The sequence below is a fragment of the Ranitomeya variabilis genome, chromosome 1, assembly GCF_051348905.1.
Source record: "Ranitomeya variabilis isolate aRanVar5 chromosome 1, aRanVar5.hap1, whole genome shotgun sequence".
NCBI lineage: Eukaryota > Metazoa > Chordata > Amphibia > Anura > Dendrobatidae > Ranitomeya > Ranitomeya variabilis.
In genome coordinates this window covers 271,378,941-271,406,688 of record NC_135232.1, presented here as the reverse complement: position 1 = coordinate 271,406,688, position 27,748 = coordinate 271,378,941, and the positions used below count along the sequence as shown (strand labels likewise).

The 27,748-nt window shown below is 41.6% G+C and overlaps 1 protein-coding gene across 4 annotated transcripts in view; it reads left to right on the top strand.

The window, feature by feature from the left end:
* Nucleotides 1-26,734, top strand: part of SPECC1L (sperm antigen with calponin homology and coiled-coil domains 1 like) — an 82,445-nt gene extending 55,711 nt beyond the window's left edge. For 2 of the 4 annotated variants that reach the window (XM_077293743.1, XM_077293735.1), the window contains exons 6-17: nucleotides 315-388; nucleotides 597-772; nucleotides 862-1,028; nucleotides 1,123-1,232; nucleotides 4,704-4,794; nucleotides 17,176-17,262; nucleotides 17,828-17,987; nucleotides 18,700-18,768; nucleotides 19,050-19,152; nucleotides 24,035-24,151; nucleotides 24,280-24,339; nucleotides 24,424-26,734. In XM_077293743.1, the coding sequence (XP_077149858.1) occupies nucleotides 315-388; nucleotides 597-772; nucleotides 862-1,028; nucleotides 1,123-1,232; nucleotides 4,704-4,794; nucleotides 17,176-17,262; nucleotides 17,828-17,987; nucleotides 18,700-18,768; nucleotides 19,050-19,152; nucleotides 24,035-24,151; nucleotides 24,280-24,339; nucleotides 24,424-24,513 (1,304 nt within the window). In that variant the 3' untranslated portion in view covers nucleotides 24,514-26,734. The remainder of the gene's footprint in view (nucleotides 1-314; nucleotides 389-596; nucleotides 773-861; nucleotides 1,029-1,122; nucleotides 1,233-4,703; nucleotides 4,795-17,175; nucleotides 17,263-17,827; nucleotides 17,988-18,699; nucleotides 18,769-19,049; nucleotides 19,153-24,034; nucleotides 24,152-24,279; nucleotides 24,340-24,423) is intronic. The other 2 variants (XM_077293757.1, XM_077293750.1) reach the window with 1 other exon arrangement.
* Nucleotides 26,735-27,748: the final 1,014 nt, after the last annotated feature.

Below are 27,748 nucleotides of genomic sequence, written 5' to 3'. Positions count from 1 at the left end.
CTGTCATGTACGTGCTGGTTGCCTCCAGCTCCTCTATCTTCCTGTCTCAGACAATAAGGCTGCTGCACTTACCCATAGGAGGTGTTAAGACTGTGCTTTATCTAGGGAACATGTCTCACGTGCAGCTGTTAAATGGGACTATTCTCATTTCCTTTCATACCTCTGCTCCACATACATCCTCAGGGTTTAACCACTACAAAAACATCATTTACTGCCTCTAAAATGAGTGTTCTGGATCATGTCATGAATTGTGTCCTTAATTCATGCACCATATATGTCTCACACCTCGATACTGAGTCTCGTTTATCTTACAGACACAGTTAAAAAGCTGCAAGATCAAAAACATGACATGGAGCGTGAGATAAAAATATTAAATCGGAAGTTGCGCGTAAGGAATTTTCTTCTTTTTTTTTTTCAATTGTTAATCTATTTTAATATCTTAACGGAAAGTCCCCTGGTTGTTCTTGTCCTAATTTTTTGCAATAAATAGTGAGAAGTGTCGATTTTAAGAGCAATACACCACTGTAAAAGCTGTACATATATTTTAATATGCTAGACCTATTAAAGTGAGTTCTCCTCTTTTAATGGCCAAATAGGAGGAGTCTGCCGAGTGGCGTCAGTTTCAAGCTGATTTACAAACTGCGGTTGTAATTGCTAATGATATCAAGTCAGAAGCACAAGAAGAAATTGGCGATTTAAAACGACGGCTGCACGAGGCACAGGAGAAGAATGAAAAACTTGCAAAAGAATTGGATAGTGCTGCGTCCCGCAAGTAAGGCCACCAAATTGTGTTGGGGAATGGAAAAATGAAGAGATGTGCAATTAGTTATGTATGAGTACTAAAGGTTCCAATCTCTCTAGGCAAGAAGAAGAAAGAGGTCGGGTGTATAATTACATGAATGCAGTGGAGAGAGACCTGGCAGCGCTAAGACAGGGAATGGGTCTTAGTCGTAGGTCTTCCACCTCTTCTGAGCCTACGCCTACAGTCAAGACTCTCATCAAATCGTTTGACAACGCATCTTCACAAGGTACAGTTATCGGCATAACCGGGGCAAACAAATGTAATGTGCCATCATCAGTAGTAATGTGTAGTGTAACTTGCATATTATCCCCTCTTGATAGCCCCCAGTCCAGCAGTAGCAGCTGCTGCTGCAGCAGCTTCAATCCCCCGCACACCCCTCAGTCCTAGCCCACTGAAGACGCCACCTGCTGCTGCCGTGTCCCCCATGCAGGTAAGGAAAGGAACGTTTTCTGCTATTACTTCAGGGTGTGTGCTGTCTACATCCTGCATTTTCTGTCTTTTGCTTTCATGATAGAACACTTGTAGTTCTGTATTCTTACTTACCAGCTGATTGCCATGTTTACGGAGTGTGATGGCAAAACTTATTAGGTCTTTTTAATCTGGTCAAATATTTAATTGAACCATTGTGTGAAAAAATGGAAGGTAACTTGTAAATGTCCTACATTTGGCCTGTACGCTGGGAGAGCTCCCGACTAACACGCTAATGTGTCCGGAGGGTTAAATGGCATTTTGTATTCGGTCTGGCTGGTATACCTTAGTATACCACCAAAAATTAATGATATCGCATAGTAGACTGATTTTAGTCGAATGTGCTCAGTTGTGGTAAAACTACACAAAACTGTATACACTGCGTGCAGAATTATTAGGCAAGTTGTATTGATCACATGATACTTTTTATACATGTTGTCCTACTCCAAGCTGTTCAGGCTTGAGAGACAACTACCAATTAAGTAAATCAGGTGATGTGCATCTCTGTAATGAGGAGGGGTGTTGTCTAATGACATCAAAACCCTATATAAGGTGTGCTTAATTATTAGGCAACTTCCTTTCCTTTGGCAAAATGGGTCAGAAGAGAGATTTGACGAGCTCCGAAAAGTCCAAAATTGTGAGATGTCTTGCAGAGGGATGCCGCAGTCTTGAAATTGCCAAACTTTTGAAGCGTGATCACTGAACAATGAAGCGTTTCATGGCAGAAAGCCAACAGGGCCGCAAGAAGCGTGTTGGGCAAAAAGGCGCAAAATAACTGCCCATGAATTGAGGAAAATCAAGCGTGAAGCTGCCAAGATGCCATTTGCCACCAGTTTTGCCATATTTCAGAGCTGCAACGTTACTGGAGTAACAAAAAGCACAAGGTGTGCGATACTCAGGGATCACCTTTGAACAAGAAATATAAGCTAAAACATCAAGACTGGGCCAAGAAATATCATAAGACTGACTTTTCAAAGGTTTTATGGACTGATGAAATGAGAGTGACTCTTGATGGGCCAGATGGATGGGCCAGAGGCTGGATCAGTAAAGGGCAGAGAGATCCACTCCGACTCAGACGCCAGCAAGGTGGAGGTGGGGTACTGGTATGGGCTGGTATCATCAAAGATGAACTTGTGGGACCTTTTCGGGTTGAGGATGGAGTGAAGCTCAACTCCCAGACCTACTGCCAGTTTCTGAAAGACCACTTCTTCAAGCAGTGGTACAGGAAGAAGTCTGTATTGTTCAAGGAAAACATGATTTTCATGCAGGACAATGCTCCATCACATGCCTCCAACTACTTCACAGCGTGGCTGGCCAGTAAAGGTCTCAAAGAAGAAAAAATAATGACATGGTGGCACCCTTGTTCACCTGATCTGAACCTCATAGAGAACCTGTGGTCCCTCATAAAATGTGAGATCTACAGGGAAGGATAACAGTCCACCTCTCGGAACAGTGTCTGGGAGGCTGTGGAGGCTGCTGCACGCAATGTTGATTGTAAACAGATCAAGCAACTGACAGTCTATAGATGGAAGGCTGCTGACTGTCATCATAAAGAAAGGTGGCTATATTGGTCACTAATTTTTTGGGGTTTTGTTTTTGCATGTCAGAAATGTTTCTAAATTTTGTGTAGGGATATTGGTTTATCTGGTGGAAATATATTTGGTTTTTATTAAGTTGCCTAATAATTCTGCACAGTAATAGTTACCTGCACAAACAGATATCCTCCTAAGATAGCCAAATCTAAAAAAAAAAAAACCACTCCACTTTCCAAAAATATTAAGCTTTGATATTTATGAGTCTTTTGGGTTGATTGAGAACATAGTTGTTGATCAATAATAAAAATAATCCTCCAAAATACAACTTGCCTAATAATTCTGCACACAGCGTAGAGGCCATGGCTGGGTACTACACATCTGCCTCTATTCTAATCAGTAGGAAACAGATGTGCAGTACTCAGCCATGAGCATTATGCTGTTGGTAGAGCTGAGTAGTTCTGCGCCGTAACCGAGCACATCCGACCACCACTAGCAGTGAGAACAGCGATCAGCGGGGGTGCCAGGTATCAAGCCTCATCAATCAGAAATTGATGACTTCTCTTAAAGGGAATCTGTCACCTCATTTTTCGCATATAAGATACGGCCACCACCATTAGGGGCTTATCTACAGCATTCTGTAATGCTGTAGATAAACCCCCGATGTAACCTGAAAAATAAGTTAGATTATACTCACCCAGGGGCAGTCCAGTGCGGTCGCGGGTCCGGGGCCTCCCATCTTCATGCGATGAAGTCCTCTTCCTTGCTTCTGTTGCGGCTCCGGTGCAGGCGTACTGATTTGCCCTGTTGAGGGCAGAGCAAAGTACTGCAGGGCGCAGGCGCCGGGAAAGGTCAGAGAGGCCCAGCACTGCAGTCAACAGGGCTGGGCCCCTCAACAGGGCAAATCAGTACGCCTGCGCCGGAGCTGCAACAGAAGCAAGGAAGAGGACGTCATCGCATGAAGATGGGAGGCGCCGGACCGGACCACACCAGACCGCCCCTGGGTGAGTATAATCTAGCTTATTTTTCTTATCTTTCAGGTTACATCAGGGGCTTATCTACAGCATTACAGAATGGCGGTGGCCGTATCTTTTATGCGAAATATGAGGTGACCGATTCCCTTTAAGAGTAGGCCATCAATATGAAAGTCCAGGACAAGATCTTTAAAAAATGTTGTGATTGTACAACTACCCTGTAATAAGTAAATTAATAGAAATAGTATATATAAATAACAGGGTACTTAGTTAACACTATGTTGATCAAAAGAGCATAAAAGCCATCCCACCATGATAAAGTATACCCAATCATGATGGACCCCAACTCTTGTAGTTCCCCTTGTGATGTGTCAGCAGACCTCAAAATATAAGGAGGAGGAGCAGGATCCAGACCTGACACCCATGGAAAGCTATATAGACAAGAAGCACATCCCAAAAAGGGGGAGCCACGTCCTTGTATGTGCATGGTACAAAAAAAATGAAGCCAAAGAAAAGAAATGAGCTAGAACACGTGTTGGTATAAGTGCAATGTGTAGGTGCAAATTCACACTGTGGCTACTAACAAACATAACCTAGGATAAAAAATAAATGATCAAATACCCTGTAGTAAGTAAATAAATGGTAATTGTACATGTAAATAACATAGGGTGCTTAGTTGACACTATTTTGATTAAAATAATGTAATGGTGTGACTGTAGCTTAAGGACTATTCCTTTATTCAGACATTCTATTGGAATTTATATCTATTATGCCACAATAAAAGTAAAATGAATGATGAATTATGTACTTTGGTTTTTTAATACACTGGCAGAACTTTATCTTGTTCTTTTGAAGTTTATTAATTATATGGCAAAGAACACATCTATATCCTGTTGTGTTTTTTTTTTGTGTTTTTTTTTTTTGCAGAGACACTCCATAAGTGGACCTATATCTACCACTAAATCATTACCAGGCTTGTCAGAGAAAAGACCAAGTTATGCTGAAATACCAGTACAAGGTACATGAAACATAAGGCACAAAAAAGTTATTTCTTTCTTTTCATATGGAGATGCACAGCACCATCAGTAAATCCATTACCTGTAGAAGGCTGACAATAAGACCCCAATGTGTATAATCCATTGTTTACTTTCCTATGTTAAAGGGAGTCAGCCTGCTTTGAATGGTCCATTTGTGCTGACAAAGAACCTAATTGGGGACATAGCTCAAGTAAAAAGGGTACCTTTATTTATATACTTGTATAAATATAAATTTATAGAAATGTATTTATATACACACATACTAATGATGTGTTTAGTGCCCCTTTCCATCTACTTCATCATCTTTCTCCCCTCCCACCCTACTCATCTGCCTCTCCACTCAGTTAAAGCCAGATTGCCAACAGGACCGTATAAGATCATGTAGAGAAACATCTCTCTATTGATAAAGAAATGGATACTCTCGATATCATTTTAATTATACATTACCAGGATGAAAACCCAAAAGCGAAAGCACTGAACATATGATCAGAGCAGAGGAAGGTCATGAAAATAAAACCTTTTATTTAGGCACTGGAGAAAATGATTGCCCACACTACATAAAAACAGATGTAATAAATATACCGTATTTTCCGGCGTATAAGATGACTTTTTAACCCCTGAAAATCTTCTTAAAAGTCGGGGGTCGTCTTATACGCCGGGTATCGCCTTGCCGGGTGTATATGGTGGGTGGGGGGGGGGGGAGTGGGCCTGATGACGACGAGGGGGCGTCTCACAGGAAAGTGAGTATCCCCCATTACCTCATTGTATCACTGCAGCGTGGGGTCTCTGCTGGGAGCGGCGGCGGCTGTGCTGTGGGGCGGCGGCTCCTCTTCTTCAGTGTGGGGCCTCTGTGCTGCTGGGCGGCGGCTTATCTTCAGGCAGTCGGGGCTCCTCCGGTATCTCCTTAAAGCCCGGAGGCCCTGCCGGCAACTCCATCGGTGCAATGCAGTGGCCTCCGGGAACATGGCCGCTGCTCAGATTCAGATCTGAATCTGAGCATGCGCCGCCCCCAGCGGCCATTTTCCCGGAGGTCACCGCATAGCAGCAATGGAGCTGTCTCCGGGAAAATGGCCGCTGCTCAGATTTAGATCTCGTCCCCCGAGATCTCGGGACGAGATCTGAATCTGAGCAGCGGCCATGTTCCCGGAGGCCACTGCATTGCACCGATGGAGTTGCCGGCAGGGCCTCCGGGCTTTAAGGAGATACCGGAGGAGCCCCGACTGCCTGAAGATAAGCCGCCGCCGCCGCCCAGCAGCACAGAGGCCCCACACTGAAGAAGAGGAGCCGCCGCCCCACAGCACCCACGCGGCACAATGAGGAGCAGCAGCCGCCGCTCCCAGCAGAGACCCCACGCTGCAGCGATACAATGAGGTAATGGGGGATACTCACTTTCCTGTGAGACGCCCCCTCGTCGTCATCAGGCCCACTCCCCCCCCCCCCAAAAGGCACAAAAGTCACCGGCCCTATAAGACGACACGGTTTATAAGAAGACCCCCGACTTTTAAGAAGATTTTACATTTTAACTGGAAAAGTTGGGGGGTCGTCTTATACGCCCAGTCGTCTTATACGCCGGAAAATACGGTACTTGTGTTAGATGTACAGATGATTAAAAATACTCTGAACACTCTGAAAAGGCATATGCACAAAAAGGATGAATGGAGCATAAGGTGCTTACTATTATAGATGAGTGAATTTGATCTGGTCCCTGCTTATTCAGCATGCTATAGCGCTTACCGAATAAGCTACAGCGGGAACCCGGATACCTGGAGCGCTCCGGCTGATCAGCTGTCCGGTGCCACAGCTGAATGTGTTGCGGCTGTGTCACAGTCACAATACATACATGGAGAGCCCAACACACAGGCTGTCACACAGCCGCGACACATGCAACTTCGGCACCAGGATAACTGATCAGCCGGCGCTCTCCATGTATCCATGATCCCTCTGCAGCTTATTCGGTAAGCGCTATAGCTTGCCAGATAAGCCGGGACTCGATCAATTCTGCTTATCTCTACTTACTACATTATGAATGAACATATACAATGTATCCATAAGAAGAAGAGCAAGTGACAGGTGAATAATGGGTGCTAAGTTAGCTGTGGGACAATATCAATATAAGCACTGGAATATATTACTACAGGCTTATGAAATAAATGTAGTATAGAGCCTGCATACACCCATAGGCACAAGCCAAATGGCAAAGATATAAACAGTTGCTATCGTCCGAAGTCTGTATAATCCAGAAGTAGTATTATAATATGAAGTAGAAGTACTGCATAAATCCAAAAATGACTGAAATGTGGTCAGTCACTTGTCAATAAACGTAAAATGTAATACAGTCAGAAAATTTCAGCCTTAATTGTGCAAAAGGCTGAGAGTAGATAAGGGTCCTTCAAATGCCCATCAAAGGCTAGTTGAATAGAGCTATCAATATAAATCATAGAGGACAAGTTAGGAAAAAGGTGTAAAAAGATGTTATCGTGTCATACCTTGGTGGTCCAGAGAGCCGAGTGTGGCGCACACCCCACATATAAGGTCTTATATGACCGGTACCTTTAGCCTCCTGTTTTATTTTTTTGTCTCTTCTAATTTTGATCTTAGAGACCTCAATATCATAGTCTCAACCACCACTATTAACAGTGGATTCAGGAGCTGTGGAGTCGGTAAGCCAAACCTTCGACTCAGACTCTACACTGCCTCACTACTGAGCATGGACATAAAGTGCAGCAGAGATTCATCTCAACTAAAAGCAGAGATTCTTAGATCAGGAACAGACATTTTATAATTACCCAAATTTTCATGAAAAAAGTTCAGCGCATAAAGCATTGAACTACTGTACTCAATTTATTACCGTATTTTTCGGACTATAAGACGCGCTTTTTTCCTCCAAAATGTGGAGGAAAATGGAGGTGCATCTTATAGTCCAGATGTACTGGCTGTGGCTGTGGTGGGAAGGTGGGGGAGCGGCAGTGGCGGAGCATCGGGTCACAGAGGCTGGTGCCAGCTGCTGCGACTAACTCCTGTCCCCGCTGCTAAAGAGAAATGAATATTCACTGCATTCCACACCCATGGACGTGGAGAGCAATGAATATTAATTTCTCTTTTTTTTTTTTTTTTTAAATCAGTTTTTATTAAAGCATATGACACGCCAGTAACACAGTCTGACACAATTTCCACACAAGTACAATTAATACAAAACCAATTAAGGTAATACATTTTCATATTATGAAAACAACTCACCCCATAGCCAGCCCCCCTCCCTCCCCCCACTCCCCTGCCCGTTATCCAATAAAACCATATGACAACATCACCTCTTGAAAAGTGATACTAAGCTTTACAAAAGCCCACCTATACATGTAAAAGTCCCTCCAGAAGCCATTAAAGTACCCCCATTCTATTCTGCAACAACTCAGCAGACACCACGCCTGGGTAATCCATCAAACCGCCCCACACATTTTCAAATTTTGTATTCTGACCTCTCTTGATGTATATATTCCTTTCCATAAGGACAATAAAATTTATTTTGTTAATAAACTTCTTTTTACCTGGTGGTCTTTCATCCAACCAATGCATCACAATAAGCTTCCTCGCAGCATGCAACAATCTCGCAATAGTCAACCTTCCACATTCATCCGTAGCAATATCATCCATACAGCCCAGAAGTCAAATCTGCGAGTTACGCACCACACTTACCCCAGTCACCTCTTGAATCAACTTAAGCACCTTCACCCAAAAGGGTTGGAGGCGCGCACACGACCACATCATATGTAGCAAATCAGCACCTTCCTCACTGCACCTTGGGCATTCTGAGTCACCCCTCAGTCCTGCCTTCATCATCCATACCAGGGTCCTGTACACCCTATAAACCAGGTATAACTACGACACCCTCTTAGCCTCACTCAAGGAAGCCCTGAGGATGTATTGTAGTATGGACTCCCACTGGGACTCCGACAAGGGACCCAAGTCTGCCACCCATTTTTCCTTTAGCTTTAACGGGTGCTTCAATAATGTGTCCAGCAGACCCCTGTACATTAGTAATAAACCCCCTTGTACTCCTCCGAGGCCTTAGAAGATTAAACAAGCCATCGGACTGCAGAATCACACGCGACACCTCATTTTGACAATTTAGGGCGTTTCTCACCTGCAGATACTGAAATAACATCTTCTGAGTTAAAGGAAACTCATTCCTAAGTGTTTCAAATGTTTTAATAACATCCTCATCAAACAACTGAGACACGAACCAAATGCCAATGCGCCTCCACTGACCGAACCCCCGAATGTTCATTTCTCTTTAATAGAATCCTGGTATGACTGACCCCCACCCCCATCCTGGTATGCATGGCCCCATCAGAAAACATTTATAAAAAACAAACCATTACACTTACCTTCCCGGCGCTCCCTTGCAGCATCTTGTTCCGATGTCAGCAGCTGCTTTATGCTTGTAAGCAGCGCATGGCAGGAACGTCATGTGCTGCTTGCAAGCCGAAGGGCAGCTGCCGGGAGTGGAATGTTGTGAATATTCATTTCTCTTAAGTAGCTTCACACGTGACCGCTGGCAGCTGCAGGAAGGCTCCAGCTGACACTGTGCTTGCTATTAAAGAGTAATGAATACTCACTGCTCTCCATGCACACAGTCCCGACGTGCAGAGCAGTGAGTATTCTGACAGCTGCCCTTTGGCTTGCAAGCAGCGCATGATGTCCCTTGCAAGCATAATGCTGAAGTTGGCATCGGAACGCCAGGAAGGTAAGTGTAATGGTTGTGTTTTTCTTTGTTTTCTAATGGGGCCCGTTGAAGCGCAGTCCGCGTGAAACGGCCGTCGTCCAGTTTTCTCCCTGCACCCTCTCGTTTTAACTGCAGTCCGAAAGGCATGTCCGTACTCCTATTTATGGATGAATAAAGGATTTTTTATGTATATCGCTTGGGTGAGTGCCACCTTTTCTGTTTTTTCTGGATGTTTTGATACGAATTACTGTTTGGTTGTGCACCACAGTGCGATAATTGTCCACAGTTGGTCTGCCTGCCACATGAAACTCTGACTATTGCAGCAAGTCGCCCACTTTAATTGCCATCGACAACCATTTATCCTGGTGCCGTCATACTTTCTTTTTTTTTTTTAAATATATATATATATATATATATATATATATATATATATATATATATATATATATATATATATATATATATATATATATATATATATATATATATATATATATATAAAGTTTGGGCACCCCTATTAATCTTAAGCTTAATGTTTTATAAAAATTGTTTTTTGTGCAACAGCTATTTCAGTTTCATATATCTAATAACTGTTGGACACGGTAATGTTTCTGCCTTGAAATGAGGTTTATTGTACTAACAGAAAATGTGCAATCTGCATTCAAACAAAATTTGGCAGGTGCATAAGTATGGGCACCTCACCGGAAAAGTGACATTAATATTTAGTAGATCCTCCTTTTGCAAAAATAACAGCCTCTAGTCGCTTCCTGTAGCTTTTAATGAGATCCTGGATGAAGGTATTTTTGACCATTCCTCTTTACAAAACAATTCCAGTTCAGTTAAGTTTGATGGTTGCCGAGCATGGACAGCCCACTTCAAATGATCCCACAGATGTTCAATGATATTTAGGTCTGGGGACTGGGATGGCCATTCCAGAACAGTGTAATTGTTCCTCTGCATGAATGCCTGAGTAGATTTGGAGCGGTGTTTTGGATCATTGTCTTGCTGTAAGATCCATCCCCTGCTTAACTTCAACTTTGTCACTGATTCATGAACATTATTGTCAAGAATCTGCTGATACTGAGAGGAATCCATGTGTCCCTCAACTTTAACAAGATTCCCTGTGCCGGCATTGGCCACACAGCCCCAAAACATGATGGAACCTCCACCAAATTTTACTGTGGGTAGCAAGTGTTTTTCTTGGAATGCTGTGTTTTTTTGCCGCCATGCATAACGCCTTTTTGTATGACCAAACAACTCAATCTTGGTTTCATCAGTCCACAGGACCTTCTTCCAAAAAGAAATTGGCTTCTCCAAATGTGCTTTTGCATACCTCAGCCAACTCTGTTTGTGGCGTGCTTGCAGAAAAGGCATCTTTCGCATCACTCTCCCATACAGCTTCTCCTTGTGCAAAGTGTGTTGTATAGTTGACCGATGCACAATGACAAGGGCTGTTATATACTACGTGGGCTGTGCTATATACTACTTGAGCTGTGTTATATAGTACGTGGGCTGTGCTGTATACTATGTGGGCTGTGCTATATACTATGTGGGCTGTGCTATATACTATGTGGGCTGTGCTATATACTATGTGGGCTGTGCTATATACTATGTGGGCTGTGCTATATACTATGTGGGCTGTGTTATATACTATGTGGGCTGTGTTATATACTATGTGGGCTGTGTTATATACTATGTGGGCTGTGTTATATACTATGTGGGCTGCTATATACTACGTGGCTGCTATATACTACGTGGCTGCTATATACTACGTGGCTGTGTTATACACTACGTGGCTGTGTTATACACTACGTGGCTGTGCTATACACTACGTGGCTGTGCTATACACTACGTGGCTGTGCTATACACTACGTGGCTGTGCTATACACTACGTGGCTGTGCTATACACTACGTGGCTGTGCTATACACTACGTGGCTGTGCTATACACTACGTGGCTGTGCTATACACTACGTGGCTGTGCTATACACTACGTGGCTGTGCTATACACTACGTGGCTGTGCTATACACTACGTGGCTGTGCTATACACTACGTGGCTGTGCTATACACTACGTGGCTGTGCTATACACTACGTGGCTGTGCTATACACTACGTGGCTGTGCTATACACTACGTGGCTGTGCTATACACTACGTGGCTGTGCTATACACTACGTGGCTGTGCTATACACTACGTGGCTGTGCTATACACTACGTGGCTGTGCTATACACTACGTGGCTGTGCTATACACTACGTGGCTGTGCTATACACTACGTGGCTGTGCTATACACTACGTGGCTGTGCTATACACTACGTGGCTGTGCTATACACTACGTGGCTGTGCTATACACTACGTGGCTGTGCTATACACTACGTGGCTGTGCTATACACTACGTGGCTGTGCTATACACTACGTGGCTGTGCTATACACTACGTGGCTGTGCTATACACTACGTGGCTGTGCTATACACTACGTGGCTGTGCTATACACTACGTGGCTGTGCTATACACTACGTGGCTGTGCTATACACTACGTGGCTGTGCTATACACTACGTGGCTGTGCTATACACTATGTGGCTGTGCTATACACTACGTGGCTGTGCTATATACTACGTGGCTGTGCTATATCCTGCGCCCCCACCCCTGACATCCAGCGCCCCCAACATCCCTCGACCAGTCAGTGACAGACGCAGTCCAGCCGCGAATTGACGCGGGATTTGAACCACGCTTCACTGATTGGTCGCGCCCGGCTGGCCGATCAGCAATATTTGCGCCGAAGTTAACCCCCACTCACAGCGCGATGTGTTGTGAATTCTGCTTTTGGGTTCCCTCCGGTGGTGGTAGGTGGTAATGCAGTTGTCCCTGAGTTGCAGTCCTGGTCAGGTGTTTCTGCTGATTGCAGTTCTGACTGGGGTATTTAGGTGTGCAGGATCCATTAGTCCTTGCCAGTTGTCAATTGTTGTTGGGAGGTGTTGGACCTCTGCCTGGTTCCTCCTGCCTTTCTGCCAAATCAGCAAAGATAAGTGTCTGGTTTTTTTTCTGTGGCACACATGCTGTGTGCTTCATGATTCAGTGCTATTCTTTTGTGTTTTCTTGTCCAGCTTAGATTGTGTCAGTATTTTCTCAGTCTTGTTGGATTCTCTGGAGTGGCAGATATACATTCCATGTCTTTAGTTAGATTGTGGAACTTTTTGTATTATCTGCTGTGGATATTTTTGGAAGGGTTTTAATACTGACCGCTTAGTATTCTGTCCTATCCTTTCCTATTTAGCTAGAGTGGCCTCTTTTGCTAAATCTTGTTTTCTGCCTGCGTGTGTCTTTTCTTCTCCTACTCACAGTCAATATTCATGGGGGCTGCCTATCCTTTGGGGTTCTGCTCTGAGGCAAGGTAGTATTCCTATTTCCATCTATAGGGGTATTTAGTCCTCCGGCTGTGTCGAGGTGTCTAGGGTTTGTTAGGCACACCCCACGGCTACTTCTAGTTGCGGTGTTAGTTCAGGATATGCGGTCAGTATAGTTTCCACCTACTCCAGAGAAAGTTTCATGCGGCTCCAAGGTCACCGGATCATAACAGCGATGTACATACATACATATATTCTAGAATACCCGATGCGTTAGAATCGGGCCACCATCTTGTATGTATGTGTGTATGTATGTATGTATGTAACACACACACACACACACACACACACACACACACACACACACACACACACACACACACACACACACACTGCAATATATATACATTTCGCCCCATTCAAAATAAAAATAAAATAAAACAGACATGTTTGGTATCGCCGCATTCAGAATTGCCTGGTATATCAATAAAAAAAAGGATTAACCTGATCGATAAACGGCATAGCAAGAAAAAAATCAAAACTCAGGAATTAAGCTTTTTTGGTTGCCATGATATTGCATTAAAATGCAATAACGGGTAATCAAAAGATCGTATCTGCACAAAAATGGTATCATTAAAAATGTCAGGCACGCAAAAAATAAGCACTCACTCAACCCGAGATCACGAAAAATGTAGACGCTACGGGTCTTGGAAAAAGGTTCAAATTTTATTTTTTTTAAAGTAAATTTTAGAATTTTTTTTTCACCACTTAGATAAAAAAGAACCTAGACATGTTTGGTGTTCATTAACTCGTAATAATCTGGAGAATCATAATGGCAGGTCAGTTTTAGCATTTAGTGAGCCTAGCAAAAAAGACAAACAAAAAACAAGTGTGGGATTGCACTTTTTTTTGCAATTTCACCGCACTTGGAATTTGTTTCCCGTTTTCTGTTACAGGACATGTGTAATGGTATCGTTGCAAAGTACAACTCGTACCGCAAAAAATAAGCCCCCACATGGCCATATTGACAGAAAAATAAAAAAGTTACGGCTCTGGAAAGAAGGGGAGCGAAAAATGAAGCCGCAAAATTGAAAAAAGCTCTGGGGGTTGAGGGGTTAAGTAAAGAATTGACCACATTTTTTGCTTCAATTTTTTTTCCCTCCTCTAAAACCTAGGTGCATCTTATAGTCCGAAAAATATGATATATATTTTAGGAGTTTGTCAGTCCATTTTATACCATCACCACCAAAATGGACTGAGACTGTGTGACTAATTACTGTGTAATTGTGTTTGGACACACCTTCTCATTTAAAGATTTTTTTGTATTTCTGTATATTGACTATGAAAATTGTAAATTCACACTGAAGGAATCAAAACTATGAATTAACACATGTGGAATTATATACTTAACAACAAAGTGTGAAACAACTGAAAATGTCTTATATTCTAGGTTCTTCAAAGTAGCCACCTTTTGCTTTGGTGACTGCTTTGCACACTCTTGGCATTCTCTTGATGAGCTTCAAGAGGTAGTCACCAGAAATGGTTTTCACTTCATAGGTGTGCCCTGTCAGGTTTAATAAGTGGGATTTCTTGCCTTATAAATGGGGTTGGGACCATCAGTTGTGTTGTGCAGAAGTCTGGTGGATACACAGCTGATAGTCCTACTGAATAGACTGTTAGAATTTGTATTATGGCAAGAAAAAAGCAGCTAGGTAAAGAAAAACGAGTGGCCATCATTACTTTAAGAAATTAGGGTCAATCAGTCCGAAAAATTGGGAAAACTTTGAAAGTGTCCCCAAGTGCAGTGGCAAAAACCATCTAGCGCTACAAAGAAACTGGCTCACATGAGGACCGCCCCAGGAAAGGAAGACCAAGAGTCACCTCTGCGTCTGAGGATAAGTTTATCCAAGTCACCAGCCTCAGAAATCGCAGGTTAACAGCAGCTCAGATTAGAGACCAGGTCAATGCCACACAGAGTTCTAGCAGCAGACACATCTCTACAACAACTGTTAAGAGGAGACTTTGTGCAGCAGGCCTTCATGGTAAAATAGCTGCTAGGAAACCACTGCTAAGGACAGGCAACAAGCAGAAGAGACTTGTGTGGGCTAAAGAACACAAGGAATGGACATTAGACCAGTGGAAATCTGTGCTTTGGTCTGATGAGTCCAAATTTGAGATCCTTGTTTCCAACCACCGTGTCTTTGTGCGACGCAGAAAAGGTGAACGGATGGACTCTACATGCCTGGTTCCCACCGTGAAGCATGGAGGTGTGATGGTGTGGGGGTGCTTTGCTGGTGACACTGTTGGGGATTTATTCAAAATTGAAGGCATACTGACCCAGCATAGCTACCACAGCATCTTGCAGCGGCATGCTATTCCATCTGGTTTGCGTTTAGTTGTACCATCATTTATTTTTCAACAGGACTATGACCCCAAAAAACACCTCCAGGCTGTGTAAGGGCTATTTGACCAAGAAGGAGAGTGATGGGGTGCTACGCCAGATGACCTGGCCTCCACAGTCACCAGACCTGAACCCAATCGAGATGGTTTAGGGTGAGCTGAACCGCAGAGTGAAGGCAAAAGGGCGAACAAGTGCTAAGCATCTCTGGGAACTCCTTCAAGATTGTTGGAAGACCATTCCCGGTGACTACCTCTTAAAGCTCATTAAGAGAATGCCAAGAGTGTGCAAAGCAGTCATCAAAGCAAAAGGTCGCTACTTTGAAGAACCTAGAATATAAGACATACAGTATAATTCCACATGTGTTAATTCATAGTTTTGATGCTTTCAGTGTGAATTTACAATTTTCATAGTCATGAAAATACAGAAAAATCTTTAAATGAGAAGGTGTCCAAACTTTTGGTCTGTACTGTATGTGTGTGTGTATATATCTACTATATAAACATCTAATTCTGTCTTTGTCTTTAATGGAAATCCCGCGTTGCTGATTGGTCGCGGGCGGCTGGCGACAGGCGCAGTCCGGCCGTAGTTCAGTCACGTTTACTGGACAAGTTCTGTCAGTCATAGTGCCACGTAGTTCAGTCACGTTTACTGAACAAGTTCTGTCAGTCACAGTGCCACGTAGTTCAGTCACATTTACTGAACAAGTTCTGTCAGTCAGAATATTCTAGAATACCCAATGCGTTAGAATCGGGCCACCCTCTAGTGTGTATGTATGTGTATATATATATACATATGTATGTGTATATATATATATATATATATATATATATATATATATATATATATATATATAATTTGTTTTGTATTTTAATCCCAAATCTGATTTGACACAAAAAGGGCGCAAATGTGCAATCCTTATTTAAACCTTTAATCACATTTATATACGATCCACTACTAACTCATCTAGTGGCATAAGTCTTTCCATTTATTTCTGATGTTTTGTATAACTATTCTTATATCTGAAAGCTTAAAGGCATAGAGTGGTAGAAATTTTGTAGCTGGCACATTAGGACACAACTTGTTTTATCAACTTTTGTCAACTTGTTTTATCCTGTATAGTATAGTTTTTTTGTTTTTTTTTTTAAATTCATTATGTCTCTTAACTCATGTGCAGTCATTGCAGGACCTTGGCTATCCATGGTTGCGACCACTTGCAACTAGCTAACTGTCACTATACAGTGTTCGTAACCTTGGATACCTCATGTCCTGCAATGGCTGCACATGTGTTAAAAGACATAGCAAATCAGAAAAACTATGCTACATTTCTAATTGGAGGTAATTGTTATTATTATTACACCTACTACACAATGGGATAGGATCTTGGAGAAGGGACTACCCCTATAACTACAGCTCCTTTTTTCGTGATGCCAATACTGCCCACCAGGGAAAGATCAGTGTGTGCCAGGCAGTTTCTTTTAGCTGTCCACAACGCCCATATCCTGTACTGCTACGTTGTCTTTCACTAACCTCTGCAGATTCTGTAAGGTCAGCAGCTGTACTTTGGTGGATGTAGGTCTTTTTTTCATGATACTGACCCCAATGTTCACAAAGGAAAAAAGTTTCAATACTTTTTGACTTTTTGGTGAAACTTATCCTATCATTTTTTTTCTTTATTTTAAACCTTTTAATTGTTTTGACTTTGTTGTATTCTTAGTAGAAGACGCTAGTACTACTACTTATCATTAGCCCTCTGCTGGGGAGAACTATTCCCATGACTGTGAATCCACAATGACCTCTACTGTAAAATATTTTACAGACAGCATTTGCATCTCCTTTTTATCTTGAACATCCCGACTGTAGAAACATTACGTAAGTGTAACCAAAGCTGTTATTGTCTACAGATCACTTGCTGAGAACGGCTTCCAGCGCCAGAACCGCATCTTCCTTACCGAGGGTCCCGACTATGGACAGTACCAAATCTATTGCTGGTAAAGCCAAGAAGCTTCTTTTCTCTTTATCAATCAACGTCAAAATCAAAAAAGATTTTAAAAAACCCAAATACATAACTAGAAATGGAGACTGTGTACAGGATACCAATAGATGGCATATTAGCTGTCACTTTGCACGTCGTATTTTAGCATTCAGGTTTTTTTTTTTTTTATTTACTCTGTTCTTTTGTTTTTATACTTCCTGGCCTGATATTGAAAACAATATTGGGGAGGAAGTGTCTGACCTGAACTTCCATACTGATTTCCTGTCCCTTTCCTCGCCTTGTCTGGGAGCCCGCGTGGTGCTGATTACAATGTGTAAAGCAGGCATATTAATGAAGTACGCTATATGATATCACTATTATTCCTGAAAGTAAATATCTTGCCATCTGCTAATGTTGGTGCATTTTGTGCCTTGATAAAAATGAAATATATCTGCCTGTTTGTCAGCTGTCATACTGGAAGTTGGAAGAAATCTCCAGATGCCCACTTAGTATCATATCTTACCCTGAAAGCTATTTCCTACTGTTTTTTTTTTCTTTAGTAGCTATTTTTGTTCTTTCAGTGTCACGCCGCAGCAGTGAGGAACTGAAACGAGACATCACTGTGCCAGATGGGGGTTCTCCTTCTCCTTTGATGTCAATGACCTCATCTTCACCACAACTTTCTCTTACTTCTTCCTCTCCCACTGCTTCTGTTACACCAACTGCTCGAAGCCGCATCAGGTATAATAAATCTTCCTTCGTATTCTTGCATCCTGTAGATGTGTGTGTACATATGTCCTCTGAAGTTAATTGGTGCATTATTTAGTCTAATTTCCATTTGCACCATGCTTGCTATAGTCTGTGTAAATCTAAGTTACTGCTGCAGGTTAGAATAAACTCACTTTTTTTATTTACTTGTTTATTGATTTTTGGGGGACAGGACTGTACTTTTTATTTGGGAGCATTAAATATTAAAAATGAGCAGATCAGTATGTTTTATTGTGTATTCTCAATAAGGTACTATTGATAAGAAAATAAATAATGAAAGTGCTTTAGGTCATTTTCATTGCAGCTATTTTCTACTACTGCCTAAAATTTGCAGCAAATCCACAAGTTGAATATATATTTTTTGGATCAGATTTTTCCCCATGCTTTGCACTGGGTAAAATGTGCTTCCACTCTTGAAGAAATCCACAATTGAGCATCATTTTGGATTTATCTGCACAGATTTGTTATTCAAAAACTGTTTGATTTTGTAACACTCTTTTCGCATGCATTGGACTGTACAATGCAAACCTGCAACAATTACTCCCCATTGGAACGTGGCTTAAAGTGTGCATTCACCTTTTGAACACTATTTTACAGGTTTATATATTAAATATCGACATAAAAAACTTCAGTAAATGTGCAAATACATTGACTTTACTTCTCTTGTACTGACCCTGAGTTACAGCCTGTATTATAGACCCGAGATGCATTCACAATTGCTATTGGAAACAGTCGACAGAAACTCCCTTAACAGGTTAGATGAGCTTCTAAAATGCAATACTCTGTGCTCCGCTGTGTTCTGGGCAAGTTAGTTTTTTCTGCATCAGATTCCTATACAGTACCTGGTGCTGAATACTACACGTCCCAGAATGCGAATCATTAGCGCACATTCTATACAGACTGTGGGGTATCAACTAAATGAACTTTTCTTTGCTTCTTGTTTTTGCATTCCGCTTATTTTCATTTCCGCTTCTTATTTTCTTCTCTTTATTGTATCGTCTCATGTTTTACAATTACTGTTTGCATCGTATATAGGGAAGAAAGGAAGGACCCCTTGTCAGCCCTTGCCAGGGAATATGGTGGTTCCAAGAGGAATGCTTTGCTGAAATGGTGCCAGAAGAAAACTGAAGGATACCCGGTATGTATGGTGGGATGGTGAGTGAAGACTGACTCCCTTTCATACATGTCACCTTGCATATCAGCCGTGTTGGCACTGCATGGGTTATTATGTAAATATGGCTTTGACCCTGAACAAGCGTAGGCAGATTGTTAGGTTGGTTAATTAGGTCCTGGGTTATTAAGCAGCACTTTTTCTCCTGGGAGCGGATGAAGGATAGTTACCGGGATACATGTTGCTCCATCTGTCCAGAACAAGGAAGGAATTAGCAAATGCTCTTTAAATACACAGATGTCGATTGGATGACTGCTACTTTATCCTTACCATAATATAAACAGTAGTTTTAGGGTGGCACAATTTTTGGGTGGCGTATTATTCCTTGGATCGCAAGTGTGCTCAGTCGCTGTATCCCGATGTCCCATTTTCAAATAACTTTGCTAATCTAGATGTTTAATCAACTTCATGGAATACGTTGGAATTTAGCCATGTATACTTGGTTGGCACGAACATCCTAATTTCATGGCATATTTTTAAGCTGTCAAATTGGTCACAGTGATTCTGCTGTAAGGCCGGATTCACATGTCGCTGAAACATGGGCTGACTAGGAATACTTGGGTCTCCTGACCTTACCTAACTATATCATAAATCCTTGTGAGCGGTAGGAGACCATTTGGACGAGGTGGGTAGTCCGATACACAGGCCGTGTGGAAATTGCCATTCAGCTGTGGATTTGCTGCGGTGATTTTTTTTTTTCCCCTCTTTGCACTGCAACTAGCAAACTTGGCAAATCCACATCAAATTGTGGATTTTGTGATGACTTGCTGCTGTTCCTTTTTCAGCAGGAAAATATTGCACATATGGCCTTTACCCTTGCAATCTCAGTAACCAGTGGAAGGAGACTTGTTAAACTTTTTACTTGACAATCTTTTAAAACTAATGTGACAACAGACATACAGTAACATAGTATTGGTCCCTTTAGACTCGAGGAATTTTATCTTTTCTAGATTATTTTTTTTGTTGCCAGTTGAAACACTTTATTTGTGTGTTTGTGATGAGGTTAGAGTAATGAGCTATAACATGAACAGCCATTTTATTGGTGTAAAGGTCACCTGACTTCCTGGCAAATAAAGGCTTTGTGCCAAATATTAGAGAAGCTTTTTCCTGTGTAGCCATGTGGGCACTGCGCTGGGATTGAAACATTTACAAGGCACTTAATTCTGTCTGTATTCTGGTCTATTTTCTCACAGTGAATGATTATCTTGTGATGGTCTAGATCTTTCCTGCAGCGTAAACCAGCGATTGTCTTGTAAAAACTAGAGCAAGGTCTTTCCTTTTGTGTCCCAGAATATTTGCACGAATCTGTTCCTGTCGATTTTTCCTTTGCAGCAGTTCACTCTTGCATATGTGTTAGTCAGCTCTTGTTAAACCTGCATTTGTCTAGGTATTTTATGTGCTCCTTTTTATTATGTTGTGTAAATAGAGGTTATCTTATATTAACCTTGTTAGTGCATGGTACTATGTGATTTTTCCAGACGTCATAGGACCAGCGCAGTTATTATTGCTTTTCCTAGTTTGTAAGAAAATCATATGTTGATGGTATAGCAAATAATAAATGGTACATCTATCCAGATCGGGACATTTAAAGGAACATTTTTAGTCTCTGAAAATGTTTAACCTATCCACTGATTAGATGCTAATTAAATCCATGTGGCTACCTGTGGGGACCTGTACCTATTACCAGAATTGGAGATTTCTGTATTGTATTCGCCCCTGGTTCTCGCCTGGCCACAAGTAGTCGCTTCATTGAGCAGCTGTTTATGTACGAGTCCTGTTGCTCCATTTATTGTCTGCCCCAACAATCATAGCGGTTTGGTGACAATCTGATAAATTGACCTATTGGCACACCCTCAAAGTTTTTGAAGATGGTTAATAATAAGGCCCTAGAAACTGCTGTAGGATAGGATTTGATATAAATTGCCTATCCTTAGGATAAATTACAAATATTGGATGTGTGGGGCCCTGACACCCAGCAACCCGTCTTGCGGTGGACTGAAGTGCTCAGTGTACAGAGCCAGAGCCGCACAGCTCTATGCACGCTGTAGCAGCCATTCTCTGGTTCCACAGCTGAGCTCCTTCTAAAGAGTATGGGTGCTGGGCTGCAGTACCGGAGGACCGCCTTTATATATGTACAGAGCCTTGGTAGTTCGGTTCTGTGCACCTTGTATTTGGCCATTGCAGCAACCTGCAAACAGCTGATTAATAGTTATGTCAGACCGCCACCAATCTGCGTGAGGTAACCAAAGTCCTAGAAACCCCCTTTAAGGAAACAAAATGTATTTTTATGCACGTTAGGTTGCTCTTCTATTAGAAACTCCCTAACTCTCTTGCTCTTTTAAATGGGTTTTCCACTCTGGTTCAATGTATTTTCAACTTTCACCTAAGGATTTATGGGTGTGTGAACACAGATAATTGTCTGTCTGTGTCTCTTCCTTATGTAGCTTACTAAATCTGATGATGAAGTTTGAGAAAAGTTTATCTGTTCCCTATTATCTTGCTTTCTAGTTGTGCCTTTCGATAGTCTCACATCGTATCTCAGATAAGATCTATTCAGAATGGCAAATACAACATTGGTATTTACCAAAAGTGTGAGCAATGTCTATTAAATCTTATGAATCTTTCCATCAGTGGCATGACTTTGGGATCCAACATAATGGAGAATATCTTAGAGGTTTAGGTTCCTAGACTCCTAACCAAGCTGGGCCTTAATGTGGCCACCTACAACTTATTGTCGAATGGATGTAGCATGCCCTGCTATCGGCATGAATACAGGTTACAGCTCATGAGAAAATCTAAACTTTACCTTTTCTATACACTGTAATTAAAAAAAAGCCTGTAGGAACAAAGCATTCGTGCATAGACTCCAGCAGGAGAGTTGTAAATCTAGACTCAGATTTGTAAAAATGCAAATGACAAATCCTTTGTAATTATATCACATGGAAGCTTGTTCTGAGAATCCTTGATCTCAAGAGGTTGGAGACTATTAGTAAAACCTGAATTTCTGCACCTTCTGTGTCCTCGGATCTGCTGGTTAATCAGACGCTCAGGCTGGACTCCACGATTAAGCAGGTCATAGCTATTGTGTGTGTCTGCGCGCCTCAGCACGTACAGCTGTTCTACAGTCAGGAAATGAATTCTTTATTATTATTGGTATTATTTTAGTTTCTTCCCAGAAATGAATTTGACCCAAGGACAGGCGGGGGTAGAGAAGACATGGACAGCGGAAGGGAACTTCCTGCTCTAGTGAGAAGGAGATTCCTTTGTATTTCGACAATATACAGTATTACTATCTTTTCATGTAACTTATATACTTTTGCAAAAAAAAGTTAAATAAGTGGCGGATTCAGAGATCTTGACTTTCCTTTTTTTTTTTTTTATAAATTGGACTGAAAAATTATGACATTTAGCAAAATCATCTTCCATGGCACTTAGTACTGTGACACAACAAGTATAGCAGCTTAACCCAAGTACAATTACCGTATTTTTCCGACCATAAGACGCACTTTTATTCCTCTAAATTTGTGAGGAAAGTGTGGGTGCGTCTTATGGTAGGGATGTAACATGTGTGGAGGGGGCAGCGGCTAGTGGGATCGCACTGTGATCCCACTTGCAGGAGGCAGAAAAATGTCCCAGCTGCCCAGAATCCAGCGCTGGGGTAACCACATGGTCCCGATGATTAAAGTGCAGTGAATATTCATTAGCCGCTTCCCCGCCCACCTGTCAGCTGAGCAGTGAGCAGCAAATGAATAGTCCTTCACTGAAACACACATGGTTTCCTCAGTGCCAGATTGCTGCAGCAGCTGTAGAGATCTGTGTCCGGTGGAAGAGAGGGCCGCAGCAGGGGCCAGGGGAGACAAGATTGCTGCATACCTGCCTGGCTGTGCTGGATTCTGAGGCATAAGGATCTGTGTGATGTCAGGAGTGGGCGGGCTGGAGCATCACATGATGGCACAGTGCCCTCCCTCTTCTGATGTCATCACAGGTCCTTCAGTCACCACACTAGAATCTGCTGGCTTCCTCTTATGACCTGTGCTGTGGAGAGGCAGGGAGGACTCTGTGTGTGCAGTCATGGGATGCTCCAGCTTTTTACCTCACCACAGTGGCTGGCTGCCACAATGAAAAGGTTAGTCACTACAACACACAATAAAGCACTCTGCCACTTCTGTGGTGAACTATAACTCCCAGCATGCCATAGGATCTACAGGACATGCTGGGAGTTATAGTTCTCCCAATGGAATCTCAAAGCAGCACTCCAGTGTTATTTTTCAGTGCTGGAGTGGTGCTTTCAATATAAGCCCTGTGCCCCCATTCTTATACTCGCCCTCCAGCGTCTTCATATAGTAATTTACAGACACTACACTGGTCCCGTAGCTCCATCTTCTACCCGCAGCTTCCAACATAATAACATACTATTATATATAATAACACCACATATAATAGTATGTTATTTAATGTTACCACTTTTTTTTTTTTTGCTTCAAATATTTTTTTTCCCTATTTTCCACCTCTAAAACCTGGGTGCGTCTTATAGTCCGAAAAATACGTTACTCAATAAAAATAAGAGCCCTGCCCTTACAAGTTTGCAGTATGAAGGGATGAGGACTAATATTTGGATGAATGAATGTATACGTTTTTTACAGCATTGAAGCAGTAGTGCAAGGAAAGAGAGGTAATGGGATTTGCCAGTAATTTGGTGTCCACAGTATATCCAGCCTTCCAAAATGTGCTTTATTTGATCTCTTAATTTCTTTTCTTGTGTACACTGATGGAATAGCGCAGTATATACCCGGGTTTTTCCTATAAACAACAATATATTGCATATCCTTACGCAGTCTTTGTTTTGCAGAATATAGATATCACGAATTTCAGCAGCAGTTGGAATGATGGGCTTGCATTCTGCGCTTTACTGCACACCTATCTTCCTGCCCACATCCCATACCAGGAGCTGAGCAACCAAGACAAGGTAACTAGCTGACGGCTGTATTGGGGATATAACCGTCCAAAAGAATACCACTCTGTCACCATTAAAAAAAAACAGTCATGACTCTCCAGACCATCTCTTGTTCATCATTCTTTTCCCTCACTTTATAGAGGAGAAATTTCACCCTGGCATTCCAAGCAGCTGAAAGTGTGGGCATCAAATCTACTCTGGTGAGCTCTGAAGACTTTGGTGAAAAGAATCTGTTGGTCATTTCCCATCATGATTTCATGATTTCATTTTCTTTCTTTTCCTAGGACATAAATGAAATGGTACGAACGGAGCGTCCGGACTGGCAGTGTCTCATGACTTATGTTACATCAATCTACAAATACTTTGAAACCTGAAATTGAATGTTGCTTATGTCGGTCAAGACCTCCTCTACCATTTGGAATGTCTTTGAGGAGTTGTCGCTGTAAGATTTGCCATTCATATGAAGAGTGGTAGAAGTGTCTTAACTGCCTAACATCTTACACAGTCTCACCGACATGCCAAACAGATTATGACGCACACATTCGTCTGTGAACTAAGGGTCATCTAATTTTCAGATTGTAGTATCTCAGTATCTCAGGATGCAGCTTGTGCCAAGGCAGTGGAAGCAACAAGATGAATGCAGTGAGTTGTATCGTTTTTTTTTTTAAGTCTTGCTGATGCTCTCCTAGTGCCTTAGCAATGTGCGTCCTTACAGATGCTCTGACCATCGTCAAGACACAAATGAAGTAATTCCAAGATGCATAGTAAAGGGATACACACTAAAGCACACACTGTGCAAACATCTTAAATGTTGCCTTTTGATACCTGATTGTCCCCTGTTCTTTGTGCCTATAACACTAGTGACAATACTTGCGAATGTTTATCTACAATCAGCTCTTGGCCTTTGGACATATGAGAGCTGATAATGACAAACTGTTCATTTGCTGTGTTCCTGCAGACTGACCACACTTGGGATATAGCTACTGAGATCTTCCCAGGCTATGTCTTGCACAAACCTCAGACTCCATATCCCATGTTTCTTTAAGAAACTTTGTTTAAGAAAATCTTCACAAGCCGCATACCAGGCTTGGTCCATGTTTCCTTCCGCAGGTGCTTTCCCGGGAGGGTTATATTCATATTCAGAATTTTTTTTTGTTTAGTGTTCTAGTATTAAAATGGATGCTTTTCATTCCAATGCACAATGAAATACTAGCATTCCCACAACTCTGGACAACTGCACACGCTTTATGTGGACTTAGCAGCATTTCAACATCCTGTAAAATGTAGATTTGCATTTCTTTTTTATATGAATCCTTGATCTTCTTGCATTGTTGAACGGTTCTGTTTTTACCATTACCATCTCCCTTTTTCAAAAGTCATTCCACTCGGCTCTTTGGATCAAGTTAAAGAATTCGTCAATGGCTTCCCAGTACAGATTTAAACTGGAAGAACATTCATCTTTGACTTAAAAGCTAACAGATGATTCACAAGTTTTGGATAAAATGACAGTGTTGCTTGATTTTTTAATTTTAGAGCTCCCTGTCTGCTCTGCCATAGCACTTTGTATAATGTATGTATAAGCTATGCTAGCAAAACACAAATGCTTTTTTTTTTAAGTGGTTTTCCTCTATTAGCCAGAATAGAGAACTGCTGTAGGCAGTGCACTGCAAGGACATTAAACAATTTGTACTAAACCTATGATTTATCCCCTATGTATAGCTTACTGATCAGTGGGGGTCTGACCACTGGGACCTTCATGAGCCCTATTCTCGGGATTGGTCGGGGTTCTGGAATTTGGACTACCAGGGATCAGTAAGCTATTCCCTACAATATCTTAATGTGATGCAAACTCTTTAATAACCTTTTATTACGAACTTCTCACAGATCACTTTAGGAATGATGGTCCAGAAAGCTTGACATATAGCATGTTTAGCTGGTATACATTCCCTGCCACTTTCAGTTACATACTTTGCAGCTATTTCTGAATGTTGTTTGCCAATTGGCTGTGAAGGTCACATTATGTAATGGACTTTTCGCCTTCTGATTGCCAGCCTTAGGTATTTATATAAGGTCAGTTATATAGGGCATTCATTGTTAAATACCATTACTTAGGATCCTATAGGCATATTTTATAATGTACATTTTCCAGGTTAATTTATTTTGTTTTGTTACTTCATACTTTTCTCACATGCACAATTGTAGAAAGTAAACGTTTTGCCAAAAAAAAATTTTTGTGTGTGTAAGTGTGAATCAGAATGAGTCTTTGTAACCATTTCTGTATATGACTTACATTCGTATTCTATGTTAAGTGCAAAGTATTTAAACAGAGACTGCCTTCATGATGAATAAAAATTTCTTTGCAGCTCGTTGTTGCATTGATACTTAAGCTTTAATCACACCTGGGCAATAGAACCCTATTGAAGCAGTAACAATATAATATATATTTCATCGTTTAGGTTTCTCTCTGCAAGCAAGGTATTATTGACATTGTTTTATTATTTTATTAATAACATAGCTATTACATATGATATATGTAAACATGCGATGGCTTTGCGATACAAAAGGGCATTTCCAAAATAAAGACGTAAAGCTTAATTTTCACGTGTCAACATGGTTATTGAGTCTGCCAAGGAGTTTCTAAAGATGGCTTCTCCTGCACGTTCTGGCTTCTAAGAGGTTGTGTATGCCGAAAACTAGGGCGGATTAAAAAAATGTAGAGACTTGTGTTTTTTTTTATGAAGGCATGCTTAATAAAGTAAGAAAAAAAAAAAAAAAACCTCCACAATTTTGAATTGAGGATGAGTTGGTGGACTGATGGAAGGCTACAAATGACAAAACAGCAGCTATCAAGAAGAAGATCAAGTGAAATAAATATTTTAATGCTCCTGAGGCTTTGACCAGAACTATCAAAAGAACAGCATGTAAGCTTGATATGCAGATTTTACACCTTCCTTCTCACAAGTTCTCCTTGATGTGTTGAATAATGCCAAATAATGATTTAGCTCTGAAGATGTAATTTGTTTTCCTCCAATTAAGTGGCCCTAGAGTTTCTATCCTCTTCCTCTCTGAACAGTGTGTTTGCATATTTAAATTCCCAGAGGAACTTTGCATGGCCTATAAGGCTCCTTACGTTGTCTGGACATTCTGCAGGAGAAACGTTCCCTTTTTCAGAGGCCTCTAACTTAGCCAAATCAGACCTCCTGCTTTGCACTGAAGAGGGGCAAATACCCCAAAACATATGTCTACAAATGGATTGCCAGATTTGGCTTCTTTTCTAACGTCATGTGGCAAGTTTTGTTGAAGGGTCAATTTTGTCTTTTGAGATTTACCCTCAATAGGTGGCTCCAGAGTTCAGGTCCTCTTACTTTCTAACGAGGGAATTTTCATGTTACATACTTAAAATAGTTTGAAGTCAGTAGCATGGTAGCGGATTGCCATAAAGACGTGTTAGAACTAAATGCTTATTAACACCAATAGATACCAGGACTCATAAAGACTATTTAATTTGATTAAAATTATAAATTATTTTAAGGTTCATCTAGCATTAGTGATGAGCGAGTATACTCGTTACTCGAGATTTCTCGAGCACGGTCGGGTGTCCTCCGAGTA